The sequence below is a fragment of the Psammomys obesus genome, unplaced genomic scaffold (assembly GCF_907164565.1).
Source record: "Psammomys obesus unplaced genomic scaffold, mPsaObe1.curated_primary_1811, whole genome shotgun sequence".
In the NCBI taxonomy this organism is placed as follows: domain Eukaryota; kingdom Metazoa; phylum Chordata; class Mammalia; order Rodentia; family Muridae; genus Psammomys; species Psammomys obesus.
In genome coordinates, this window is record NW_026596440.1 from 342,921 (window position 1) to 368,006 (window position 25,086).

The 25,086-nt window shown below is 45.0% G+C and overlaps 2 protein-coding genes across 2 annotated transcripts in view; both read left to right on the forward strand.

The window, feature by feature from the left end:
* Nucleotides 1-58: 58 nt before the first annotated feature.
* Nucleotides 59-8,582, forward strand: Fastkd3 (FAST kinase domains 3). The gene is made up of 7 exons (XM_055597909.1): nt 59-133; nt 1,366-2,810; nt 2,985-3,070; nt 5,540-5,714; nt 6,811-6,880; nt 7,409-7,523; nt 8,234-8,582. Exons 2-7 carry the CDS (start codon nt 1,388-1,390, stop codon nt 8,330-8,332), a joined length of 1,968 nt encoding a protein of 655 aa, XP_055453884.1. The 5' UTR covers nt 59-133; nt 1,366-1,387; the 3' UTR covers nt 8,333-8,582.
* Nucleotides 8,583-16,953: 8,371 nt separating this feature from the next.
* Nucleotides 16,954-25,086, forward strand: part of Cfap90 (cilia and flagella associated protein 90) — a 20,362-nt gene continuing 12,229 nt past the window's right edge. Inside the window, exon 1 of the mRNA XM_055598032.1 lies at nt 16,954-17,285. Coding sequence (XP_055454007.1) covers nt 17,112-17,285 — 174 coding nt within the window. The 5' untranslated portion in view covers nt 16,954-17,111. The remainder of the gene's footprint in view (nt 17,286-25,086) is intronic.

The window sequence follows — 25,086 nt, forward strand, 5'->3', positions numbered from 1 at the left end:
GCCGGATGTGGGCGTGGCCTCAGCGCCGCGCACGCGCCGGGCTGTCCTACATGTGACGGACAGTGTTAGCGGACGGACGATCCCAGGGCTCGGAAGCTCCGTGTGTGTCCCGAGCGCGGCTCGGATCCGCTCGGTAAGTTCCGCGGGGTTCGGTCACCGGCTCCTTCGTCGCGATCGCCGTTCTGACTCCCACACTCGTGCTCCGTGGGCTCCGGTGTGGATGCCCGGCGACTACCTCAGCTGTTGCGCTGCTCCGCTGCCTTTTCTCTAATTGATTTAATGTCTACGGCGCTCCAGCCCCAGCCACCTCTCCGGCTTCTCGGCACGTGTTACCACGCGTTGCCCGGCTCGTACCCCGAGTTTGAATTTTACCGCTGCTGCTCCCCACTCTTAAATATATACAATGACTTTCCCGCCAACACGCGAGTCTCCAGATTTGGAAGTAGAATTTGAATTCCAGCTCTTTCTGTGGTTCGCAGCTTAACTGTGAGACAGCTTCCCTGTGCCTCGGTTTCTTAGGTGGAAAAGCATCTGTCAAAGGAAGTGAATTACTGTAACCTAGCCCGTAGACGGGACTGACGGTAAGGCCTGGGCAGCGATCGCGCTTACGGTCAGGAGCCCTGACCGGCATTTTGCTCTGACATAGCCCACAAGAAGGCAGCCCTGTATGCCACAGCACATCTGATGATCCTCAGAGTTCCACAGGGCTCCGCTAAGGGCCACAGAAAAGAAATTTTAGTATGAGCCCGAGTAAAGCAAAGTCCGTGAGTTCTGATGAATCAGAAAGACAGGATCTCTTGAAGACAGTTAAGAGACGTGGGCCTGAAAGCCTGAGCAGTCAAAGATGTGTATGATTATGGGAGTTTTGGAGCTATTTAACGTACATATTAAAAGAGGTGTGTGTTGGTGTACTGCCTTCTCTTTATCCATAGAACTCGGTCCTTGAAGGGGAAACCTTTGTAAAGGTATATTGTGTGGCTGTGCATTACAGAAGGGCGTGGTACCAGATGTAAAACATTAATCTAAGATCCTTACGTACACATGTGATGCAACGAGTTTATATTTAAGGCATAGTTCATTAAAAAAAAAAATCTTTGTGACACTGCTTAGAAAGGAGTGTGCAGGTCTTTGCAGGTAGTTATGGTGAAATTGTTGGGTGGTAAGCCAATTAAATATGGAGGTCAAGACCAGTGGGAAGCCCCTTCCCAGGGTGTCTCTATTTCCTGGCTCAATAGGAAGAGGAAACCTTGCATTTTTAATATTTTAGAGATGTTCTTGTTTTTAAATCTTTGTTATGGGATACTCAGTTTTGTAAACATTGATGTTGTTCTCAACATTTGGCCATTTTTTTTTTCTCATGCTAAGGCAAAGTTGTGAATCTGATGGCATGGCGTTAATCACCCTGCGGAGAAACTTTTGTCATATACCTGGAGCTGTGGCCACGCTGAAAACTCACCCTGCCAATCATGTCCAAAAGGGAGTCAAAGATCGTCTCCGTGTTTTGTCCTGTTGCCTACAACCTGAGCTGTTCAGGATCAGATTCCATCATGCCTACTGTAAAAACTTCCATTCAGAGAACGGAAATGACCTTCATCCAGTTGCTGAGCCGTGGTTCTCTCAAGTACAGGAATGGAACCAGCTGGAACAGAGTCTTAAAAACGAGGATGAAGAGATCCTTTACGGGAGACTAAACAGCTACACCTCCCCAGAGGAAGTGTTGAGCTTCGTAAGTACACTGGACACTCTGCCTGTCACTCTGGCAGCAGCAGCTTTGCTCAAGATCTGTGAGGTGGGGAAGAGAGATGGTGAGCAAAGGCTGCCAAACGGAATCCTGGAGAACCGAATCTTCCAAGCTCTATGCCTTCGGTGTGAGCAGAATCCCTCGCACCTGACCAATGCTGCTCTAGTGACAGTTCTGCAGTCTCTGCCTGTGTTGCCTGTGGATCCTCAAAGTAGCCTGATGCTGAGCCTCATGGCAGAATGCCAGAGTCGTCTCCGAAGGGGCAGCCTGGAAGTCCACCATCTTTGTGTTCTTGGGGAAAGTCTGGCTAGACTTCAAGGTCCAAGTTGTGAGACTCTGGAACTGGTCCTCAGTCAGCTGCAAAGTGAAAATTTGGAAATGTTTGCCCCACAGGATATTGTGGCCATTTATAGAATCCTGCAGGCGTGTTCTGAAAAGATAGACAAACATCAGTCCTTTTTAGACAAAGTGAACAGCTTTGCCCTTTCAATAGTTTCCTGTCTGAGCCCTCAGTCCATTAGCCAAGTGCTTACTGCGTTGGTGGTTCTTAACCAGACTCATGCACTTCCACTGGTTATCAAGTTGGGTAAGCACATGGTGAGATACATCCCTCGTTTTACTAATGAAGAACTCCGGAAGATCTTGGAGGGGTTAGTATACTTTGGACACAATGACAGGTTTCTCATTGAGGCTTTAGAGCAACACGTAGCTGCCCTGAGCTTCTCCTTGGACCCTGATTTTGCCAGCACCGTGATGGAGTACTGCAGTAGAAAGCGGGTTCTTTCCAAGCCCATCTTCGATGCAGTTGCAGAGACTTTTGTCTCCAAGTCAGAAAAACTTTCACCTAGTCAGATTTCTGAATTAATTGAACCATTTGGAAAACTCAATTATTTGCCACCAAATGCTCCTGCTCTGTTTAGGAAGGTAGAAAATGTGCTATTTGTTCATTTACATAGTTTTCCACCAAAAATGCTATTGAGACTTCTGCATTCATGTTCGCTGATTGAACGCCATCCAGTTAATTTTATGTCAAAAATATTCAGTCCATTTTTTCTTCAGAAGCTGCAAGGTGAGGCGGTTAAAAAATTAACTGTTGTGACTTGGGATGTACTTGGGTACTGTTTACATTGACTCATGACTCTAGTGCCATTTAAAAACTGTTCACTTGAGTGAATGGATTGTTTTATGATCATAATTGTTTTGCATGCCAAAATTCAAACTCAACAATTTTTTTATTTTTCAGGTAAAGAGTCATATTTGGACAGGTTGAGCCTGGCACAGCTGACCCAGCTTTTCCTCACCTCAGTCCTAGAGTGTCCTTTCTACAAGGTGAGACCATAGACATGGGTGTATATGGCTTTATGACCCCAGAATGTTCATCTTTTGTCCTCTCCAAATCTTTGATTTCCTTTGATTTTGCACTCAGACAGCAGAACTTTGTCTTAGCCTGGACTGGTTCCATCATATGGGCTTGTCTTTGGAAAACGTCCTGTCATGTAGTTCCTTAGATTTCATCAAATATGAGGTTCACTATTCCAGAGTTCCTGGCAGGCTTTCACACCCCACATAGCTGTTGTTAGGAGTGTCGCTGTCTGGACTGAACAAATGCAGAATTCTTTCTGACTATCTCCTTAAGCCAAGCCAACATTTTGCTGTAGTTTAGCTGCTCTTTGCCTTTCCCTCACAGCACTGTTGTGAAAATTCATACACCTTGTGTAGAATTAGAAATGTCATCTCCAGGCCTGGCTACCACATCTGCCCCTCTGTGCTCTAGCAGCCGAGTGTGTCTGATTGGAAGAGGAACATCCAAGAATATAAACATGACTCTAGTTTTTAAAGCTGCTTGGACTGCTCTGATGTCTGTCAGGATGGAAGTTCCCTCTACCCCTTACACCCTCGAAAGAGTAGTGTTAACAGCAATTTCTTTGCCCTGGTTTAGGTAAACAAATGTGTGTGCCCTGTCTACTTTGTTCCTACTTGAAGGGCTGGGGCTGACTAAAGGAAGTGTGGTTTGTTTTTCTGTCCCGCACCTTGCAGCCATCCCCAAGTACTGGATGCAGAGCTTTGATGTTTGTGGCATTTGTTTTGCCGTTCCACTCAGAGCATTTCAGGTTTTTGCTGGTTTGTCTTTGTCAACAATGCTATAATGAACATCCTTGCATGATGTCTATCATTCTACAGCCTTTTTAAAAGTCTGTGAACTAGATTCTTAATTGGGGAGGAGGGGCAGTTCCTAATGAATTTTGTTTGATGCATTTCCCCTAGTACGGATTCGCATCATCTTTGCCTGACAGTAAAGGAAGTTGATTGCCATGTCTTCCACGCTGCAGCTGCAGCGCTGCTGGTCCTTTGAATCCTTGTCCTTTCTCTCCTGAGAAGGGCTTCCATGCCACATGTTTCAGTTGCATTCTGATGAGCAGTAATTAATGGCCTTGAACATGTTTTCAGGTGTTTTGTTCATTCATATTTCCTGCAAGTCGCCCTTCTGCAGGTTTAAGAACTCAGTATGAGACAATTGTTAACAGTTAGGACTGTTGTACATGTTTTCTTTTTGTCTTTACTTTTTATTATTTTTTAAGGCAATATTAATGGTTTGCTGTGCAGAAGTTTTAAAATTTTTTGCATACAGATCTCTGTGACTTGATTTTCCTCTCTCAGTAATATCTTATTTCTGTTCTGCCACCCATTTGACTCAACTTTTAAAATGATATTTCTTATCTCAACATACTTACAAGTTAGGAACTTGTGTGTGTCCTGTTATTTGTTTGTGTTGGAATCTGCGTATGTGTCCACTCCTCAGTAAATGTCAACATGCCTGTCTCACAGTCTGCTGTGTGTATGTATGTGTGTGGTAAGTACATGGAACAGGATACACAGGAGGCATGTGTTAACTGTAGTCATCTTTACCACGGGGGACTTGTATTCTGCTGTGGATGATAAGAGGTTAAGTTGTTTTCCAGATGATGGCCAGTTTGTTGTGGTTTATCCCTCTCCCTTTTCTTTAGAAATTGAGACGTCACTTTTACCACATTTTCCACCTATCGTGGTTAGTCTTTATCAGTCACACAACCTCGGAAGACACAACCTCAGTTGAAGGATTATCTCAATAAGATTGGCCATATCCTTGAGGGCTTCTCTTGCTGATTGATGTGGGAGGGGCTGGCCTACCTTGGGTAGCTCCCTCTCTAGGTGGGGCTGTATAAGAAAGCTAGCTGAGCACAAGCCAGCAAGCAAGCTAGTAAGCAGAGTTCCTTGGTGCTTTCTGATTCAGTTCCTGCTTGCGTTTCTGCCCTTACTTCATTTAGCAGTGGACTGGGACCACTGGGAAGTAAAAACTCAAATAAACCTTCCTCCATTAAGTTGCTTTGGGTCATGGTGTCTATCACAGCAAAGGAAAAGCAAACTAGAATACTACTGTTAAAAACTTGAGTTGCGAGCCAAGTGGTGGTGGCAGTACTCAGGAGGTAGAGGCCGGCCTTTGGAGGCCAGAACAGTCAGGTACACCAAGAGATCATGTCTCGAAAACAAACAAACCAACACTTTAGTTGTAAATGATTGTGACCTTGAAGCAACTCTAAGTATTCCAGAGGCTCTTTTAATCTGAGTGCTCTTGTGTGTGTTTTACTCGTTTTAAAAACATGAGCTTTAGCAGCCATCTTGTGTATTGTCATTTTGAGAAAAAGATGTGCCCATGTCTTAGAAACATGACATGTGTATAAAGTAGTTTTGTGTCAGTTTTTATCCCAGCAGCCTTCAACTTGCTCTTTGGGCTCACATTTGAGTTTTCTTGAATTTTAGGGCCCCAAACTTCTTCCTAAATACCAAGTGACGTCATTCCTCACTCCATGCTGCTCCCTAGAAACCCCGGTGGATCTCCACCTCTACAAGTCTGTGGTGATTGGACTAATTGATCTGTTAGGATCAAGATCGTATTTTGCTTCAAAAGTGTTGACGCCCTATTGTTACACCATAGGTAAGTAGCCCAGGAGCTTGTTTTGGTCAGAAGCATCCTGTTCGTCTTGAGCATGTGCGAGACTTAGTAGCCGGAGGATGGAAGCTTCCCTCAGCTGGAGGCAAGCAGAAGGGGAGGTTAGCACAGTTACTATAGAGCTAGGACCGAGCTTCGGTTTCACATAGTCGTGTCTTGGGCAGAGGATCTCAACTGTTTTTTGCTTGATCCCTCATCTGCAAAATGAGAGAGAGAAAATAACAATACTTCTGAGACTGGCGTACTAAGTAAAATAGTAAGTGCTCAATGGTGTTCCTAACTGCTGCTGTAATTTAGGCGTGTGCTGTCTATAGTACCATTAGGATATGTCGATATTTAAATACAAGTTTTCAGTTCCTCATCACACTGGCACTCCAGCCACATTTCAGGTGTTCAGGAGACACTTGGCTTATTAGAAGATTAAATTAGATGGCACTGGTATAAATCCTCACCTGCTGCAGACTTGTATTGTATAGCGCTCATGGAGGAGTCTGTGTCCTTCTGCCCTAATTGTTCTTTCAGATTGCTGAGTAAAAGAAAATAATCACATGAAAGGTGATAGCGTATTGACACATTTTACCTCTCTCTTTTACGGGCTCTCTTTACAAAGTGGATGGTAGTGTCTGAGGGAAAGAAGGGGATATGCACATGCTCAGGAGCCACGTGTTGGGTGTGGGATACTTTCCTTACACATGAAGAGAGTACAGCTGAAAGCAGAGGTGAGGTCCGCAGTTGCCTAGGTGTCAGCTCAGCTTAAAGGGCTTTCTTCACTCTGAATTTAAGGGTCCAGGCCTCTGTTGCACAGGAAGAAGAGAGGGTGTACATGGTTCTTGGCATTCTGTCGTTTGCTTGAGACACCTCTCTTTCAGAGTAATTGAGACTTTTTAGCTCAAAGCTGTCTTGCTTAGTCTGTAGGGCCAATTAAATAACCATTCTCACCATTGGTTATGGCTGTTACTTTGCAGCCTCGGCCTCTGATAAGGAAATATGGAAGAAATGATCCAGCGGAAGGGACGCAGGAAGATGGTGTTGTGGAGGGTATCACAGGAGGAATTTTTTCTTTTTTTTTTTTTTTTGCCAGATGTTGAAATTAAATTAGATGAAGATGGATTTGTATTGCCCTTTACAGTGGATGAGGATATCCATAAAAGGTAAAGCACGTTGTGGGCTTAAAGTTAGGGACGTAAGTTCGCAGCCTGATGCTTTTAAGATAGACAGCGTGCATCTGGAAGTTAAAATCGTGGGCTTCCCGGAGACTGAAGTGGCACGCTCAGAGCCTGCCTGGGTCTGTACCAGATGGGACTCCTGACTGACTCAGATTTCTTTTGTCATGTTTTGTTGTTATCTCTTGGAAGCCTGTTCTTTTCTAATGAAAGACTGGAATGGAGGGGAGGTGGAGTGGAACTGGGAAGAGTGGAGGGGGCAACCAAAATCAGGATATGTTGTGAGAAAAGAATCTATTTTCAATAAAAGAAACTAAATGGTAAGCTTATCAGTTGTGGAAAAATCCTTTAATTTGGTTAAACAGTAAAAGGATTAAATGTTTTCAGTAGGCTAAAGGACAGTCTATTCATGATTTATTTAAAAATAACATTGACACATAGGAATAAACAAATTCAAAATAATTTCTTGTAGGTAAAGACTTGTTTTGTAAATGAACATTCCGTTTGCTTTCTCAGGGTGGCACTGTGCATCGATGGGCCGCAGCGATTTTGCTCTGACAGTAAACACTTACTCGGAAAAGAGGCTATTAAACAAAGACACCTGCGGTTACTTGGTTACCAGGTTGTTCAGGTATATTATCACTTTTTTTTTTTTCTTCCTTCAAGGAAACAGTCTCTATTACAAAAATTTGCTTTTTCAGTTAAGAACACTGACACAGTATACTCTAGAGACTTTACGTGAGTGAATTATAGCCCATGAAGAGAGTAGAATCAAACCAGGAGAGATTTAGGGGTTCCCCAGATGAGTGACTTGGAAAGGATGATCCATTGATAAAGACTTTCCTATTGTCTATTGGAAGTCTTCTAGGAACGCCCCTAGTTTAGTTTTGCTGTGCTAGCTTAAGGTCTGTTCTGTTGGTTCTATATACAAGAAAAGGCCCAAGCTGGGTATTGATTGCATCTACTATCTGAGCAAGGGTAGGGTCAGTTCCTGAACTCTCACTGTCATTGTGATTGAACCATCACTACCCACAGGTTTTATAGGTCCAGCCTCCATTTTAAGATATTTTAACAGTAACTGGTCTGACACCTCCAGCAGACCACAAATGGTTCTGCTAGTTTATATCTTAGGAGTTTGTTGATTAGGCTTCAATTACTTGACTCACATTTTATAGTTAGATTTTTCAAGCTTGTTGTTTTCCAAAGTGATATATACCTATTATCTTATCAATGTGCTTAACCCTGCCTTCAGAATTATTAAGTTACTAGAATAGCTTCAGTTTCTGAACAGCAGAGTCACCTGGGATGGTGGCAGGTTGTAACAGCTGTTTCCTTTCACAGATTCCCTATCATGACCTGGAGCTGCTTACATCGCGGCTGGAACTGGTGGAATACTTACAGAGAAAGATGTTTTCTCAAAACACCACTGTCCATTGGTAACGAGGGAAACTGGCTTCAGGATTCAGAGTGAAAAAGCTTGTATTTGTAAGAAAAACAGTTTAATCTGTGAATTAGCCACTATATGGAAATATGTTTACAGACGTGGGATCTGAAAAGGGTCTGTGGTTTTCCTTATACCATGTATATGTGAATGGTGGTAAATTTAAAATTAACCTGAAACTAGTGTCATAGATGCTTTCACCGCATCGCACAGGATCATTCAAATACAATAAAGCACTGTAACGAGTAAGTGTTAATGGTCTGTCTTACTAGTAGGAGTGATATTTGTTAAGAAGGAGGGAAGCGAGACTCAAGCGGAGCTGTTTAGGGGACATGGAGGGACACTTGGAGGGAGTAAGGAGTGCACTGCGTTGGTGGCCCCACTTTGTCTCACCCTGCCAGGCAGCCTAGAAAGCTGGATCCTCCCACAGGGGCAGTTTGCAGCTCCCCATTCACCACCCCGATGGACATTCTGACAGCATACTCTTGTGTCTTCAATGCCTTCTGGTTTAGGCTGTTTTCCGTTTTGCCCTGTAGTGCTGTGTAGTGCACGGGGTCAGAGGTGATTTCTATGATAGTTAGAAGCATACTGTTCCAGTGTGATCTTGAGAAGCAATACAGCATAGTAAGAATTGTGGTTCAGGAATCCTGAAGTCTGCATTCATTTTCTCTTCCTCACTGCTGATATGGTCTCGGGTTTCAATTCCCTGGCAAAGTCCTGTGGTAGTGGATCAGCCCTCTGTGGCCTGTAGGATCTGAGCCACATGGGACACTGACAAAGAGAAGCACCCTCAGTTGACAGAGTAACCTGGGAAGAGGGAACCTCACTTACTCAAATATGTTTGCCTTTGGGCATGTCAATGGGACACTTTCTTAATTACTCATTGATGTAGATGGGCCCAGCCCACTGTGCGCAGTGACGTTCCCGTGCCGTATATTAAAGCTAGCTGAGCAGAGAACCAAGGAGCAAGCCAGTAAGCATCTTTGTCCTTGGCCTCTGGGCTCCTGCTTGAGCTCCCACCCTGGCTTCTCGATGATGGATGTGACCTTAAAGCTACCCTGAGCTGCTTTTGGTCATGGGTTTACTACAGCGATAGAAAGGAAGTTAGGACAGGTTTTATGCTCTTAGGGATACTGTAACAGTACTGCGAAATGTGTGGGTCACAGCAGTGGAATAAAGTATCAGCCCTCATGTTCGAGGCTAGGAGTCCAGAGTCATGGTGTCAGTAAGACAGGCACTTTTGAAGACTTACGAGAGAATGCTTTACCACTTCATGTGGTTTGTAGTGCCCTGGAGAGCCTTATTCTTCCTGGCATCTACACATGACCTGCTTCCCATTGGCACGAGCAACAAATGCAAGTGTTTGTGTGCACATGTGTGTGTGTGTGTGTGTGTGTGTGTGTGTGTGTGTGAGCGTGTATGTACACGTGTTGTTGCCTTTCAAATGGCTGCCTTCCCACTGGGCCATGTCTGGGTCATTGCCTCTTACATGAGCATCTCTTTGAGGTCTGTGTTTCTGTTTCCATGCATGGTGCTGTGTCCTAGTCTTTTTGTGGCGTTCTCCTTGATAGCCTCTGTCCACTTGTTCTTGTAAGGATTCCAGCCATGCTAAGGCTCACCCCAAGAAAGTTAAACCTGCAAAGTACACAAGACAAATCACAGTCCACACAGAGCAGGCAGGGAAGAGCAGTGGCACCCTGGAAGCACATGTGGAACCCACCTGCAAAGGCCCAGAATGATTTGTAGGCTGAGTTGTAGACCAGTGTGGACATCTGGGGCCCATGGACCCTGGTTGCTGTGCTTGGCACAAAGCGAAGGGGACATTCCCAGGAAAAGAGGCTAGAATTAACCCTGGCTATGTTTAAAACAAGTTTTAATCAGGAGAATGTTTGTGTATGTTATAAAAATAGGTGAATAAGCACAGTTTTTGGCTTCACCAAAGGGCATGAATTTGGCGCTGCTGTACTTAGGTATCTATACATTGGATTTTCATGCCTTTGAATCTTTGTGTTTTTGCTGTTACAGCAAGCATATACAGGTTATACTTCTCAGTAGCTAACAATTTTGAGTAAAGTCTAATCGTGTGATATTTTTAAAAGTACAGTGAAAAAGGAAAATAGGTGAAAATTGTTAGGCAAGTGGACTCTGGAAGCTGCAGTGATATTCTCTTGGGTTACCACTAGGGGTCAGCCAAGTTATGACATTGGCTCAGCTACAGGGGAAACCAGGATGAAAACAGATGCCCCCACCTCTGTGTGTGTGTGTGTGTGTGTGTGTGTGTGTGTGTGAGAGAGAGAGAGAGAGAGAGAGAGAGAGAGAGAGAGAGAGAAGGAAAGAGAGAAAGAGAGCGAGCATGTGTGTGTATTGCATGCTGAGGAAAATGGTCAGATGTGCAAGGCATGGACAACTAAAGTCAGTTTCCTCGTTTGCCGTCTTTTGCCCGAACCAGGCTTGTACACGAGGGAGCAGGAATTACACTGGGATGAAGTGGTGTCTGCTGGATGGGAGATCTTTGAATACAGGGATCCTGCCTTCCAAATCTTGCTGTTTGATTCGTTAGTGTTTTTCAGAAGGGAGAAAAAAATAGAAAGGAAATTCATATTTGGAAGAATTTTAGGGAAATAAGTAACCAGGTCCCTTTAAAACAACATCAATAACAAAAATCCCACAACGCACTTGCTAGAGGATTGCAGATTGAGGGGAAGGTCTTGGCTTCATTGTGGAGAAACTAGAAAGACTAGTTTCTAAAGTCTGAGATTTCCCCAAGTAGAACTCATCACATTCCTGTGGAGCAAAACCTAGGGTAGGACAGTGAGATAAAGCATGAGCGTGCACCTAGAAGGTCCTCTGAACCTGTCAGCTCCTGCTGTCTGCGGCTGCTACACGCCATCTTTTAAGATTTGCTGTATTATACTGTATAATTTGCTGTATGTATGTGTGAGGGCTCATGAAGGTCTTTCATGAGGAACACAACTGCTTACTGCTTAGGATGTGCAGGGCACCACTGTAAACCTCTGATAACTTCCTTTATGAGAGCACTGAGGACACAGTGCCGGAAACCCTGTGCTGTTTGAAACCAGACGGATAAAGTAGAACTCTCTCCACTGACCTGCAGGATCTGAGCATGTGTGGGATGTCCTGCCGTGGCCTGCAGGATCTGAGCTACATGGGACACTCTCACACAGAGGTAGCCTCAATTTCCTGACCAGACACTGAACCTTTTACAGTTGTAGAGTCACCCCGGGATGGCTAAGTATTCATTCACACAAGTGGTTCTGCTCCGTCTGCTCAGCCCATGTCAGTGGGTTTTATGGCTTCCTGCCTTTTTCCAGATCCCACAGAATGCTTGATTGGCCTCTGATATGCAACTTCCCTTGCTCACTGGCCCCGCCATCAGAAAATCGAACTTTATACTAACGTTCTTTGGCTGTTGAGGTCCACCAAAAGAAACTTTGTCCTCATATACTTGTAATCTCGTCTCTCAGAAAAACAAACATCTTTTCACAACAACTCCCACAGTCTCCCGCACATAACAAAGACTATTTATGGGTTGAACTGATTTTGGGCTCTGGTGTTTGTAAGAAACAATCTCTTGGTAACCCTACTGTTTTTAACTCTTAGTATGGAAAAATTTTGAGCACCTATAAGAGCTGAAACAATTGTTTAATGGTTGAGCCTTTTTATTCAGCATGAGAAATTACCATAATTTTCCAGTCATGTTCCATCTATTTCCCTTCTTATTGTAATGCTTCTAGAAAAATCAAGCTATTATATCATTTTGCCCTAAATACCTCAGTGTGCATTTATGATCATTTTTGAGCCATTTAGCCACTACTGAAACTAACAAAATTAATAATTACTTTCTACAGTTTCATATCAGGACAATGTCATGGTTCCTGTGCTGTTTCTATGCTGTATTGTACTTGAATCAGGATGCAAAGTTCTCATATTGTTTGTAGTTATGAAGCACTTAAGTATTTGATAAATAGAGCTGCCCCTTCTCCATTTGGCTTTCAGAACATTAATTTATTGGAGAAATTAATCAAGTTAGCCTATAGAATGGCCAACATTGTTAATTCACCGTCATCTGACTTGACCCTGTATCTGCTATAATTCCCTAGGAACTGAAGGTGACATCCAGAGTCTCTGTTTAAGGCCACCTTCAGTCAGTTATCTCTCTCCTTTTCTCTTCTTTCTCTCTTTTTTTCTCTTTCTCTGTCTGTCTCTCCACTCCATTAACCTTTCCCTAATGGTTTTAGCCTGTGTTGATTTAGCTTAGATCCATTATTCCACTAACTGCTGCCAAAAAAAAAAAAGTTTTCCTAGTTCTATCATTCCTTTTGATTACCTTGTATTTGTTTATAAAGAAGAAAGACACTTAAGGTTGCCATAGGGACTTGATCAGTTCGGTGATTCGGCCTACTATAAAAGTCATTGTCACTCTACACCATTGACAGTATCTATGTCTTTTGTTATCATTATCGTTATCAAGAATGGGAAATCTAATAAGGCAAAAGCTTGTTCAGCCACACCATGGATCCTGGCCCATATCCTGATTTAGTTGAGATGATTTTGGTGGACAGTGGCTTTCTTCTTAGGTGTTAGTCCTCATTTTTCCATGGCCTTGACACAGCGTTGGAGACCAGTGCTGATGTGTTATTGTACGTGTACTTTTGACTTTGTGTTGCTCTCTGAACTTGCAGAGACACATAGCTGGTCAGCCCTTCTCTGAGCCACAAACATGAACAAATACGGGTCCATTCCTTAAGACCATCAGGATACAAACCAAACGCAGAGGCATGCTTGCAGCAATTAACTTTAAGATATGTTAGCTGCTGTGAATTAAAGTCCAGTTACATTGGGCTACTTGAAATGAGTTTATGTTGCTATTTTAAAACAGAATAATTGTCTGTATCCAGTCATGTAGCTTCCCCAGGTCTCAGATTTGTCTTCAAGCTAATGAGCTAGATGGGTTTTCCTAGACTTACGGAGAGTGTATGAGAACACAGTATATACAGATTTCATGCTGCTCAAGAATGCTGAAGCTACAGCTAATATGACCTGACAGCATTTTCCTCTTGTTTCTCCCTCTCTGCCTTGGGTTAGCAGAAAGGCTTCTAACCTAGTCTCCCAAAAGAAACAGTACAGGCTCTCCACTGCTTTTTGGTCCCCATCTCCTGACCTCCCTTGACCTACCTGTTCTCCTGAATTCACGGTGCCTCTGTGAAATACTGGCTCATCCCTCTCTTTGGGGACATGCAGACAACAGAGTTCTGCTTCATAGCACTACAGTGCTGTGCACACAGCTATTAGTATGCACAGTTCCCATATAGGCAAGAGCGGTGTAGAAGGAAGTATAGGATGACAGCCCTGAGCCAGCTAGATAAGTAAGATGCAAGTTGCAGCTCTGAGAGGAGTGCATGGTGTTGGGCTGGGATCCAGAAATTGCACAACCCAAACACCAAGATTTGAAATGCAGGCTGATCTGATTCCTATGTACTCACAAATACCCAGTTTGCCTTCTGTCATAGAGCTTTGCAAGTTAAGGCGTGAGAGATATAAACCACATTGAATTTGTTTGCTTTCCCTGGAAGTCCATTAGGTACCTGGAATATACAGTGGGATCACACATAAGTTATTTTTTAATATTCAAAGCCTCAACAGTTGAAAGTTCTGGTTGTCTTGCTGCTGTTGTGTCCACCTCTCCTAGCCTCCCTTGCCTACTTAGCCTTACATTGGATTCAAGTGCTGGCTCATTCCATGGGCATGGACAGGGGATATGACTCAAATTGGAAATGTGAGCACTGGAGATGCAGCATGCTTCTATGCTGATCTCATACAACCTCTCTGGGCTCCTCAGAAAATACCTGGGCACCACCAAGCTCCACATGTGGATCAGATCAGCCTGAACTTCAGATGCCAATCTTAGTGTTCTGGGCTCTTCACTTTCCAGGTTCCAGCCCAACACCATGGGCTGATATGGCTTCTCCCACCTCTCAGTCCTCCTGGGCCCTTTCTCCCACTCCCTGGATTTACTCCAGATAACTCCTGAGAATCCAATCCCTGGTTAGACCCACCTGTTCCAGGAAACTCCAGGTAAAGCAACAATTTTATTTGTCATGAAATACTTGCTGGAAATCTGCTGAGTTGTCCATGATAAAAAAGATCCAAGTGGCCACGCTGTCGAGAGCTTTCAGTCTAGTAAAATCACAACATCTTTGCTTGGCCAACTTTGGTCAGCATCATTAATCTTCTCCTAGTGTTTAGCAATTTTCAGTGGGCTCAAACATTCCATTCTGGAGAGGTCCCTTTATAGTTCTACATTCCAATATTCCCTCCAGGAAAGAAGAGAAAAATGCTCATAAGCTCAGGAAACAAACAGCTAACAAGTCTTTCAAAGTTCCCGGAACTAACAAGATATATGGGGCATCTCTCCAAGGTTATGGAAATTGCTGGGGGTAAAAAGAGTAAGCTGGGCTGCCTGGAAAAGGCTCCATAACCTGGGGAGATGTCTGTAAAGCATGGAGGTCTCCAGAGTTGGAGCTGGAATTGTCTGTGTTGGCTTTTTGGCGATACAGGTGACTTTAGTTGTCTCTGCTTCTTTAGTAACCCTTTATGTATACTCCTGTAAGTAACCCCAATAAATTCATTTATTCTTCAAGTTGGACTTAGATGTCATTGTTACTTTGGTTCACCATCTGAGGTGAGCAGTTCTTTGTTTTCTGTCTCACTTGTCATCTCCTCAGGCTATTCTGTGTGCTTTCCTTGCACAATTCAGTTTTAGCAAAAGAACCCAAAGTTAGTGTAGCAAGAACCACTGGCCCCAACCCTGTATATGGTCAGTCTTTCTCACTAGATCTGTGCCCCCAACAATCCTCCAGGAGGTACCCAGTCACCTGGTCTGTATTCAGCAGGTGTTCTGCTAGGTGGGTTCAGCCAGATCCTCTATACCTCCCCCCCTCCCCCTTTCCTTTCTTATCCATACCATCAACCCTGCTCCTTGGCTCCAAGGTTTCACTTGCTGAGCCTGACTGTATTTGGAGTTGAGCCTGCTATTGAGCTCAGGCTGAAAGACCCTCTTCGTGCTCCCTATTACTACAGTCACAGCCCTGAATAAAACCTTCCTTTGCGTGCTGGTTTCCTCTCTGTACTCTGAACAAAAGCAGCTTAGGGGAGGAAAGGTTTTATTTGGTTTACACTTCAGGCCCCAGTCCATCCTTGGGAGAATTCAGGACAGGAATTCAAAGTAGAAGCCATAGAGGAATGCTGCTAGCTGAATTGCTTGCGGATTCATGCTTAGCTACAAGAAGAAATACAGTGCAGAACCATCTTCCCAGGGAACGGCATTTGTGCAGTAGGCTGGCTCCTCCTACATCAGTTAACAATTAAGATGATCCCCACAGATCTGCCAAGAGGCCACTGATGGGGCAATCCTTCAACTGAGATTGCTTCCTCAGGTGACTCCAGCCTATGTGGAGTTAAAGGTAACTACACACTGTGTTTAACTAAAGTGTTACTAGGATAGTTTTCCTTTACAATTACAAAATGGTACTAATGAAATGGCAGCTAGCAAAGTTATGTCTGAATGGCTGTGAAAAGGATTTCCTTGATGGAACTATTTCAGTCTAGGCTATACTGGAGCTGAGTTCTCATCATCGTTGGTGTCAACCCCTTCCACAGTTCCAAGTGTGTGCACTTTATCATCTATAGAAGGTTTGCAAGGCCTCATGGCTCTCAACTGACCTCTCTTTCTCTGCCGTTGGTAAGGCTGGGAGTGGTGGGAAAGGTTGACAGTACATTACAGAGGGCTCTCTATTTTATTTTACTTTGCTAACATTTTCATGGGGTTGAAAACATTACCAGGCATGCTTTGCAACTTCTGTTCATGGGAGGGAGGTGATAGCCCCGATTTTTTCACATCCCCAAGCTCCAGGGAGATGTCCACTTGGCCAAGTGGTTCCCAGTAAGAAGAAAGCCCTTGAGACTTTGCCTCATGGTGGGAAAGTTCTTGGGCTTTCCCCCCCCCCCCCGACTCACGGTCTACTCAGGCAATCTGCCAGGGGAGAAGAGAGGAAAGGAGGAAGTGGGATTCCTGGAGCTGAGGGTGGAGCAGCATCAGAGCTGCCTTAAATCCGATGAACTTGACTTTATGCCGTGGTCACTCTCATCGGTTCCTATGACTTGCTCAGCCCACATATGAAATGCAGCTACCACCACAAGTTGAGGCCCATGTGTGTGGCCCATAGTCCTGAGCCTTTAATCTTGCACTCTGAACGTTACACATGTGGCCCCATGATTCTGTGGGATTGCGCTGTCCTGGACCTCTGAAGCCTTTCCCATCTTTGTCATCTGACTTCTCTAGGATGTAAGCTCTCTGTGCCCTAAGGGCTGCTGGTTTCAGGGCTGTACCGTCAGACTCTGATGCATAGTAGCTTTCTGCCATGATCTGCAAAGCCAACGAGTGTCTGAGACTTAGAATGAACTGCGCTGGGATAGCACACACATGTAGTGGAATGGGTGTGGTCCCTGAGGCGGCTCCTACCTAAAAAGCCACACACAACCGTTGCTTGGTCTCTCTCAGGGTGTGGCCATAATGACTTAGAAAGAGGCGTCAAGGAACGTCCCAACCTCCGTCACTCAACGGATGCTGAGGCCAAGGCGCAGTTGCCAGGCAACGGCCGAGCGCAGACGCCCGAAGGGACGCAGAAGCCTCGCGACCCGATGCTTCAGGCCTGGGCTTCCTAGGCAGAGGGACCAGCCAAGACTGAACAGGGGGCGATGGACCCCAGAGATGTGAAAGAGGAGGTAGAGGAGGACGAGGAGGAAATCACCGCCTCCACACTGCGGGGCAAGCCCCGAACTCTTCCCATTTCAGCGACACCAGCTTTCAGCTACATCCCAACACGGCGTCAGGAACCCAAAGAGCTCAGCTACTTCTTACGGGAGAGCAAGGTGAGGGGAAGGGCGGGGCCTGTGTTATCAGGGAGGGGCCTACGGTCCGTAAGGAATATGATGGGGGTGGGGCTTCAGGGCTAAGGAGAGGCCTAGGACGGGGCCACATTTCCGGGTTGTTCAGACAGTAATGGGGCAGGCTTTAGGGGTAGTAACGCTGTGGTGAGAGGGTTAGAAAGGGCTGAGCGCTGAACTCAGTGGCTGGGTCTTTGATCACCTCCCTCGGAGGGGACTCCAGCCTTAACAGGCCACAGAGGAAAACAATGCAGCCAGTCCCGAAGAGACCTGATAGGCTAGGGTCAGGAGGAGGACCTCCCCTATCAGTGAACTTGGGGAGGGGCATGGGAGAAGAGGGAGGAAGAGTGGGACTGGGAGGGGACAAGAATGGGGGCTACAGAATAAATTGTAGCAATTAAAACATATAATAATCAGAAAAAAAAGAACGGACTGAGTGCTTAGGATGGTGCCAGGGGCAACTAACTAAGAGCTGGAGACAAGGTAGGAGGTGGGGTTACCCTGTGAGGGATGTTAGGAGGATGGCGCCAAGGACAAGCTGTACTGAGCTGCAGACCCTGGAGGAGCTAGGTCAGGTTTCGGGACTGTGGAGGCTTGGAAGCCCCCTGGCTTACAGTTGTGGGGTTGCTCCAGGCATTGGTTCGGGGCTCTACGCTTGCCAGTTGCTAGGACTGAGTACAAGTCCGAGGCAGGAGGCAGGGCCGCTTATCACTGCTTGTAAAGCAGCTGGAGTGTGGCACACTGGAACTAGTGGAGCAGGCATGGTTAGCAGGCAAAAGAGAGGCCTTCAGTTGAGGCACAAGGACACCAAGGGTATGGCCAAGACAACCACGGGTGTAGACACCGCAGGAAGTGAGGATGGGCAGGTGTGAGCCCGATGGAGGTGGAATGTACTCTGGGTGTGGGAGGGAAGAGGCGTGTGCACAAAAGGATTTGGCCATCAGAGCCATTCCTGGTGAGCAGGCCAGCGGTGCCTCTCTGGGAACAGTGGAGAAGCCACTAGCTGTTAGCTCCCTAAAAAACAAGTGACTACTACAAAAACACTGGGTCAGCCTTTCTGCTCAGGGACTGTTGGGATGTCACTGGAGTGCCTGCGCTGCTCTACTTACGATGGCTCAGCTCCCTGGGGTCTTGTCTGCATCAGGTCAGGAGTAACAGTGGAAACAAGCCCTAAGCCCAGTTACAGTGCCTGCAGGGTACAGGGTCTGGGAAACATCTGTTCTCTAAAGGGCAGCAACAATGAGAGTCCTAGGGTTACTACTGCTGTGATGAAACACCACAACCAAAAGCAAGTTGGGGAGGAAAGGGTTTATTCCACTCACAGTTCATATAAAAAATCAGTGAGGACAGGAATTCACGCATGGCAGGAACCTGGAGGCAGGAGCTGATGCACAGGCCACGGAGGGGGGCTCCTTCCTGGCTTGTTCCTCGTGACTTTGCTCACAGCCTGCTTTCTTGTAGCACCCAGGATCACCAGCCTAGGGGTGGTACCTCCCACAGTGGGCTGGGTCCACCCCCATCAATCACTAATAAAGAATATGCTCTGTAGGTTTGCATATCTTATGGAGATATGATCTGATCTTATGGAGACATTTTCTTAATTGAGGTTCCTTCTCAAATGACTTTAGTTTGTGTAAAGCTGCCAGCACAAAGAGTGTGAGCATGGAGTGGAGAGAGAGCTGGGCTGGGGCCTGTGGCTAGATTCTGGCTTAGTAACACAGCACACTTGCTGGTCTTGGGCTGTAGGCAAGGTCTGTGACCCCAAGCCTCGGGTATCTGCTGGAGTTTTGAGAAGGGATTGGGGTGGATAGGTATGCTTTCTAACCTCATTGCTGCCACGGACTTCATTTCCTTTTTTTTATGAATTACATCCTTAAACTGCTTGGCCAGGCATGTTGGTACGCGTCTGTCTTTCCAGAACTCATGAGTCTAAAGGTGGGATGATTGAGCGTTTAAGGCCAATTCGGGCTACATCATGAGACCCTGTCTCTAAAGCTAGCCAAATATATAAACTATATCTGTAAATAGTTTCATTTATTGAATAATTTTACATTTGAAGTGTAAAGGCCTATATGGTAGCCAGCTTTTATGATTATAGCATAGGCTTAGTGCACAGAATGAGATAAAGAGACAATATAATCTTGGTGTTTAAGGCCGGTGATGTTTTATTGAAAGCATAGACAATGTGTCTGGATTCTAATGTAGTGAAAACTTTCATAGCACATCATCTTGAGGGGGTCTGAAATGCTCTCCAGGTGCCCTCAAAGAACTATGATTAAAAACATAAGCAGACGGGGCAAGATAAATATCAGAGACAGAGGCTAACCTGTAGGATAAAGCTAAGGATTCTGGCTACATGAATATGAAACTATTTACTGACCACTGTTCCATTATTTATAATAAAGTAAGCAATGTATAGCTAGATAATATTTTGATTACTATAAAATTATCTTCCTAGCTTCTGGTGAACCACTAACCCAAATACTGTGCAGACTGGGCTATGTAGAAGGACGTGTTAGGAAGGCAGTTAGATATTCCATGACCAGAAGGCGTTAGGGCCGGACTCCTCTCCCATGACAGCCTCTACAGCTGCAAATGCAGGACTCTAATGTCTGAGCAGAGGAACAGGAGGGACACCCAGTGAAGCTCTGGCCCTGGGAGGAGACGTTGCATCCTCCGCCTGCCTGGAAGGTCATTTATAGATAATCATCTATGTCTGACTCCAGCAGCCCTAAAGTTTATAAAATTACTACAAAGCAGATGGCTTTCTAATGAAAACTGAGGACATACCTCACCCCGCCCCACCCCCAAAGCCAAACCAGGCAGGCTGCCAATCATTTGGACTGAAAGGCCTTTGGGAAAGGTGTTTGTTCCAGAGACTTTAGAAACAGTACAGAGCCTTCGTAAGTGCAGACCAGGGCAATCTTCTCACTAGCCACAGTCCATTCTCAGGCCCCGAGCATGTGCTCGCCTCTCCTCTGCCTGTCTCCTACATTGCTTGTTGTATGTCTTGTCTAAATTATTCCAGTGGAAACCACACAGACCAGACACCTGCAGGGACACCAGAGCAAGATCCCCTTGACAGAATGAGTTGGGACAAAGGAAAATTATGCAGATTAACAGCTTCAATGTAAAAATCTGTTTCCCATTTACACTAGTGGGTACTAAATCAGCAGCTCCTCTGATCACATGACTACATTTCCATGAGAGACCTTAGCTATTCAGTACACAGATTTCAACTGTGCATGAAGGAGTGGTTCCCTGGAGGAACCTCAAATATCCACTTAAGCCTTGCTTAGTTAGTTAAACCGAGATCTGTCTGCTCCCTGGTCTGGGTGGGGATTGTTAGTAGTGGTAACTGCTTGCCTTGAAGGAGTTTTGTAAATAAGTAGTTTCATATCTGTGACGATATAGATATAAAATGTGATACAGCTGCTTTTGAGTCATTGTACCTAAACAGCCTGAGTAACTACCGAATCAACTATTTAATTTGAAAAGGTAATGCTTTAGGTATGTTTTGAACTTAACTAGAGGTGGCTTCAGTGGATACTTAAGAACAAAATCTGTGTCTATAGATATCTTATGTATACACACATGGATAAAAATAGTAGAAGGTTCTTTCTTGTACTAGTCAAAACTAAGTTCTGATTGAATAATGGCTAAAGAACTTCCCAACACTGAGAAAAGCTGCCTTTCAATGCACATTAAATAAACTGGGATGTCAGGTACTCTGTCTGATAAGCAGCTACAGGAAGCTTTCCTCTACATAAAGTAGAATGCCTTTCCATGCAAGTAAAACAAATCCCAGCAACGGTTAATACTTTCAAAACCCACTTATCAAACCTGATTTCCTTTAGAATGTAGTTATTTTTTCACACTAACAGCTCAAAAACTAAGATATCAAATTTTACACACACACACACACACACACACACACACACACACACACACACACAATTATTGAATTTCTCTTTCTGGACAAGAATGCCAACTCAGTCTCTTACTGAAGAGCAGTTAAAATCTCAGGACAGTTCATGTCTACCTGCAGCTTCTGCTGGCACAAAGCATGCCTCATCTGAGCCCTTCCACCTATGAGATCATCATCTCTCATGGCTGTCTGCTGCTTCTCCGCACTCCTTGAGCACCAAGACCTTCGGAACAGCCTTGTGCTTTGTCAGCAGCTTCTCTTTTCTCCTTGTATTTGTTAGCATCGGATTCATTGTTGGATCAACATTTTCTTTTTGTATGAGCCTTTTCTTTTACAATGGCTTGAAAATTAAGAAATATTTCCATTAACTCTGGGTCATATGAATTATTTTTAGGTTCCCAGGCGCTGATGGAGTCTGTACATCTCTTACACTCTGTCTGCGCTTCACCTTTTTATTTAGTCTGTGCAGGTCCAGTACTTTTTACAGCAGAGATTCTTTTTTTTTTAAATATGTATATCTTTTATTATTTTTCCCAATATATTCATTATATATCCCTATGGAAGCCCCCTCCTTTGGATCCCCCAGTCCCACCATCCCTCCCTCTTCCCCTCCTCCCCTTCCCCTAGTCCACTGAAAGGGGCAGTTTTCCACTATTGCTATCTGCTTGTTAAGTCTCATCAGGACTGCTTGGATCCTCTTCTTCTGTGGCCTGGCAAGGCTGCAGCATCAGGGGCAAGTGATCAGAGAGCAAGCAACTGAGTTCATGACAGAGGCAGCCCCTGATCCCCTCACTCAGAGATCCACATGGAGACTGAGCTGCCAATCAGCCACATCTGAGCAGGGGGTCTAAGTTCTCTCCATGCATGGTCCTCCATTGGTGCATCAGTCTCTATAGGACCCCCTGGGCTCAGATCCTTTAACTTTGTTGGTCTCCTTGTGGGGCTTCTATCCCCTCCATGTCACTCTATTCCTACCCCTCTCTTCTTCCATAAGACTCCCTGCACTCTGTCCAAAGTTTGGTCATGAGTCTCAGCATCTGCTTTGATACCCTGTTGGGTGGAGCCTTTCAGAGGACCCTCTACAGTAAACTCCCATCCTGTTTCCTCTCTTCCATCATTTCTGGTGTTTATCCTGTTTGCCATTCTGAATGAGATTTAAGCATCCTCCGTAGGGTCCTCCTTAGTGTTTAGCTTCTCTAGGTCTGTAGATGGCTGCCCTATATTGTATGGCTAATATCTGTTTCCAGCACAGATTCTTTAGGCTCTGCCACTTTGGCATTGTTATTCTTCCCATTGTGCTTCTTTCCCACTTGTTTTTTCATTATACCTTTACTAGAGTCTATTTTTAAGATTGTAAACTTAAAGCTTATTCACTGCTTTGTAAGCCCTTGGCCATGGCAGAGAAGACTCTGCCTTCAGCTGTGGTTACATTCTGCTCCCTTCCTTTTAAATAAAGTTTTATTAGAACATAGGCCTACTACCATTAACTTTAATTTGTCTATGGTTACCTCATTGAGTTGAGTAGTTTTGACAGAGACTAGGTAACCCACAACACCTAAAAAACATTACTGTCCATCACCTTACAGAAAAAGAATTCCTACAGCCTGCCCTACTACATTAATGTGGCACAATTTTAGCAGCCAGAGCCACAAACAAGGTTAATTCCTGAAGCCTTACTAATATAGTAAAGAAAAACATGCAAACAAAACCACTGCTGATAAGATTGTCTCAATAGGACTCTGAGTAAGATACTCAATCCTCATTCAGAAAGGCAAAGAGGATGGACATTAGAAGAAGGAGAAAACAGGGAACAGGACAGGAGCCTACCACAGAAGGCCTCTGAAAGATTTTACCCTGCAGGATATCAAAGCAGATGCTGAGACTCATAACAAGACTTTGGACAGAGTACAGGGAATCTTATGAAAGAAGGGGAGATAAAAAGACCTGGAAGGGACAGGAACTCCACAAGGGGAGCAACAGAACCAAAAAATCTGGTCACGGGTGTTTTCTGAGACTGATACTCCAACCAAGGACCAATCATGGAGATAACCTAGAACCCCTGCACAGATGTAGCCCTTGGCAGCTCAGTCTCCAAGTAGGCTTCCTAGTAATGGGAACAGGGACTGTCTCTGACATGAACTGATTGGCCTGCTCTTTGATCACCATCCCGTGAGTGGGACACAGCCTTACCAGGCCACAGCGGAAGACAATGCAGCCACTCCTGATGAGACCTGATAAACTAGGATCAGATGGAAGGGAAGGAGGACCTGATAAACTAGGATCAGTGGACTGGGGGAGGGGCAGCCATGGAGAAGAGGGAGGGTGGGATTGGGAGGGGAAGAGGGTGAGAGCTACAGGTAGTATACAAAGTAAATAAACTGTAGTTAATAAAATTAAAAAATTTAAAAAAGAAAAAAAAAAGATTGTCTCAAGAGCAACAAGGGTGGTAAAACGCATCTCCAAATTCTCCTGACCATTAGCTTCCTGTGGCACTAATGTATACTCCTCAGGAGAACATGGGTTGGTTTTAACCAGCAGCAGGACTGAAAAAAAAAAGCCATTTGGATAATAAGGGTGAATTCTAAATCAGGTTTGCTGAGAAGTCGACTGAGGTAGACCCACGGCTCACTCAAGCTGTCAGCACTGCTGTAGCAGTGGTTCCTATGCTGGTTCTCCCTTCTGAGTGTTTGCGCCCCATCCCCAGAAGTGTGTGCAGAAACCTTATTCTCCCCGACCCCACGGTGATGGCTTTAGGAGTGGGCCCTCCTGGGGAGGGCAGGCTTAGGCCATGAGGTGGATTCACACCTTCATAAGAGAGGCCTCAGAGGGTTCTCACTTCTCCCTCCACAAGAACACACAAGAAAGTGCCATGTATGACAATGGCAACAGGCCCTTACCAGACGCAGACCCAGCCACAGCCTTAACTTTGGACGTTCCTGTTTTTCTATGGATACCCACTCCATGTTATAGCAGGATTGGACTGAGATGGTTGATGGATGTTGATGCCCTTAGGGTGTTTTATATTTTGTGACAGTCTGCTTTCTGTCACTGACAACAGTTTACCTACCTTAAACCAACCAAGAGGGAGGAAGAGTTTGTTCTGATTGGTGGTTTCCATGCAACAGTCATTTGATCCCATGGTGCTGCAAGTTCTACTGCAAATGTGTGGTGCAGAGTCTTTTTACCCCACTGTGCCTGGGAAGCAAAAGCAGAGAGAGCAAGGGGATGGAACTGCTTTCGAGGCTGCACCCCCACTTATCTACCTTATTAGGCCCAGCTTCTTACATTTCCTCCACCTCCCAAGAGAGCCATCATTGAGAGACCTAGCCTCCAACACATGAGCTTTGTGAGACATTTAATATCCAAACCATAGAAATGAGCTAAAAACAAAAAAAACAACACAAAACATAAACTGGCTTAGGAATCCTGTACAAAAATATTGCCTCTGTGCTTACTAGCTTTGTGCTCTGGCCCAAGATACAAACCTCCTGTGTCACCCTAACCATTTCTGAGACAAGCATTGCCAACCTCAGAGAGCTCACGGAAGAACTGACATCATTGGGGCTGAGAAGACAGTGTAGTTGCATAAGCATGAGGATCTGAGTTCCAGTTCCCATCACCAACATAAAAAGCCATGAGCTGCTGTGCTCATAATCTGGAATTTTGTGCTGGAAAGGTAGAGAGAGGGGAACCGCAGGGCTCGCTCACCAGCCATCTAGCAGGATCAGTGAGCTCCAGGTCCAGTGAGAAACCTCAGGAAAAAAATGAGGTGGAGAACAATTGAAGGATGTGCATATCAGCTTCCGGGTTGCACACACACACACACACACACACACACACACACACACACACACACAC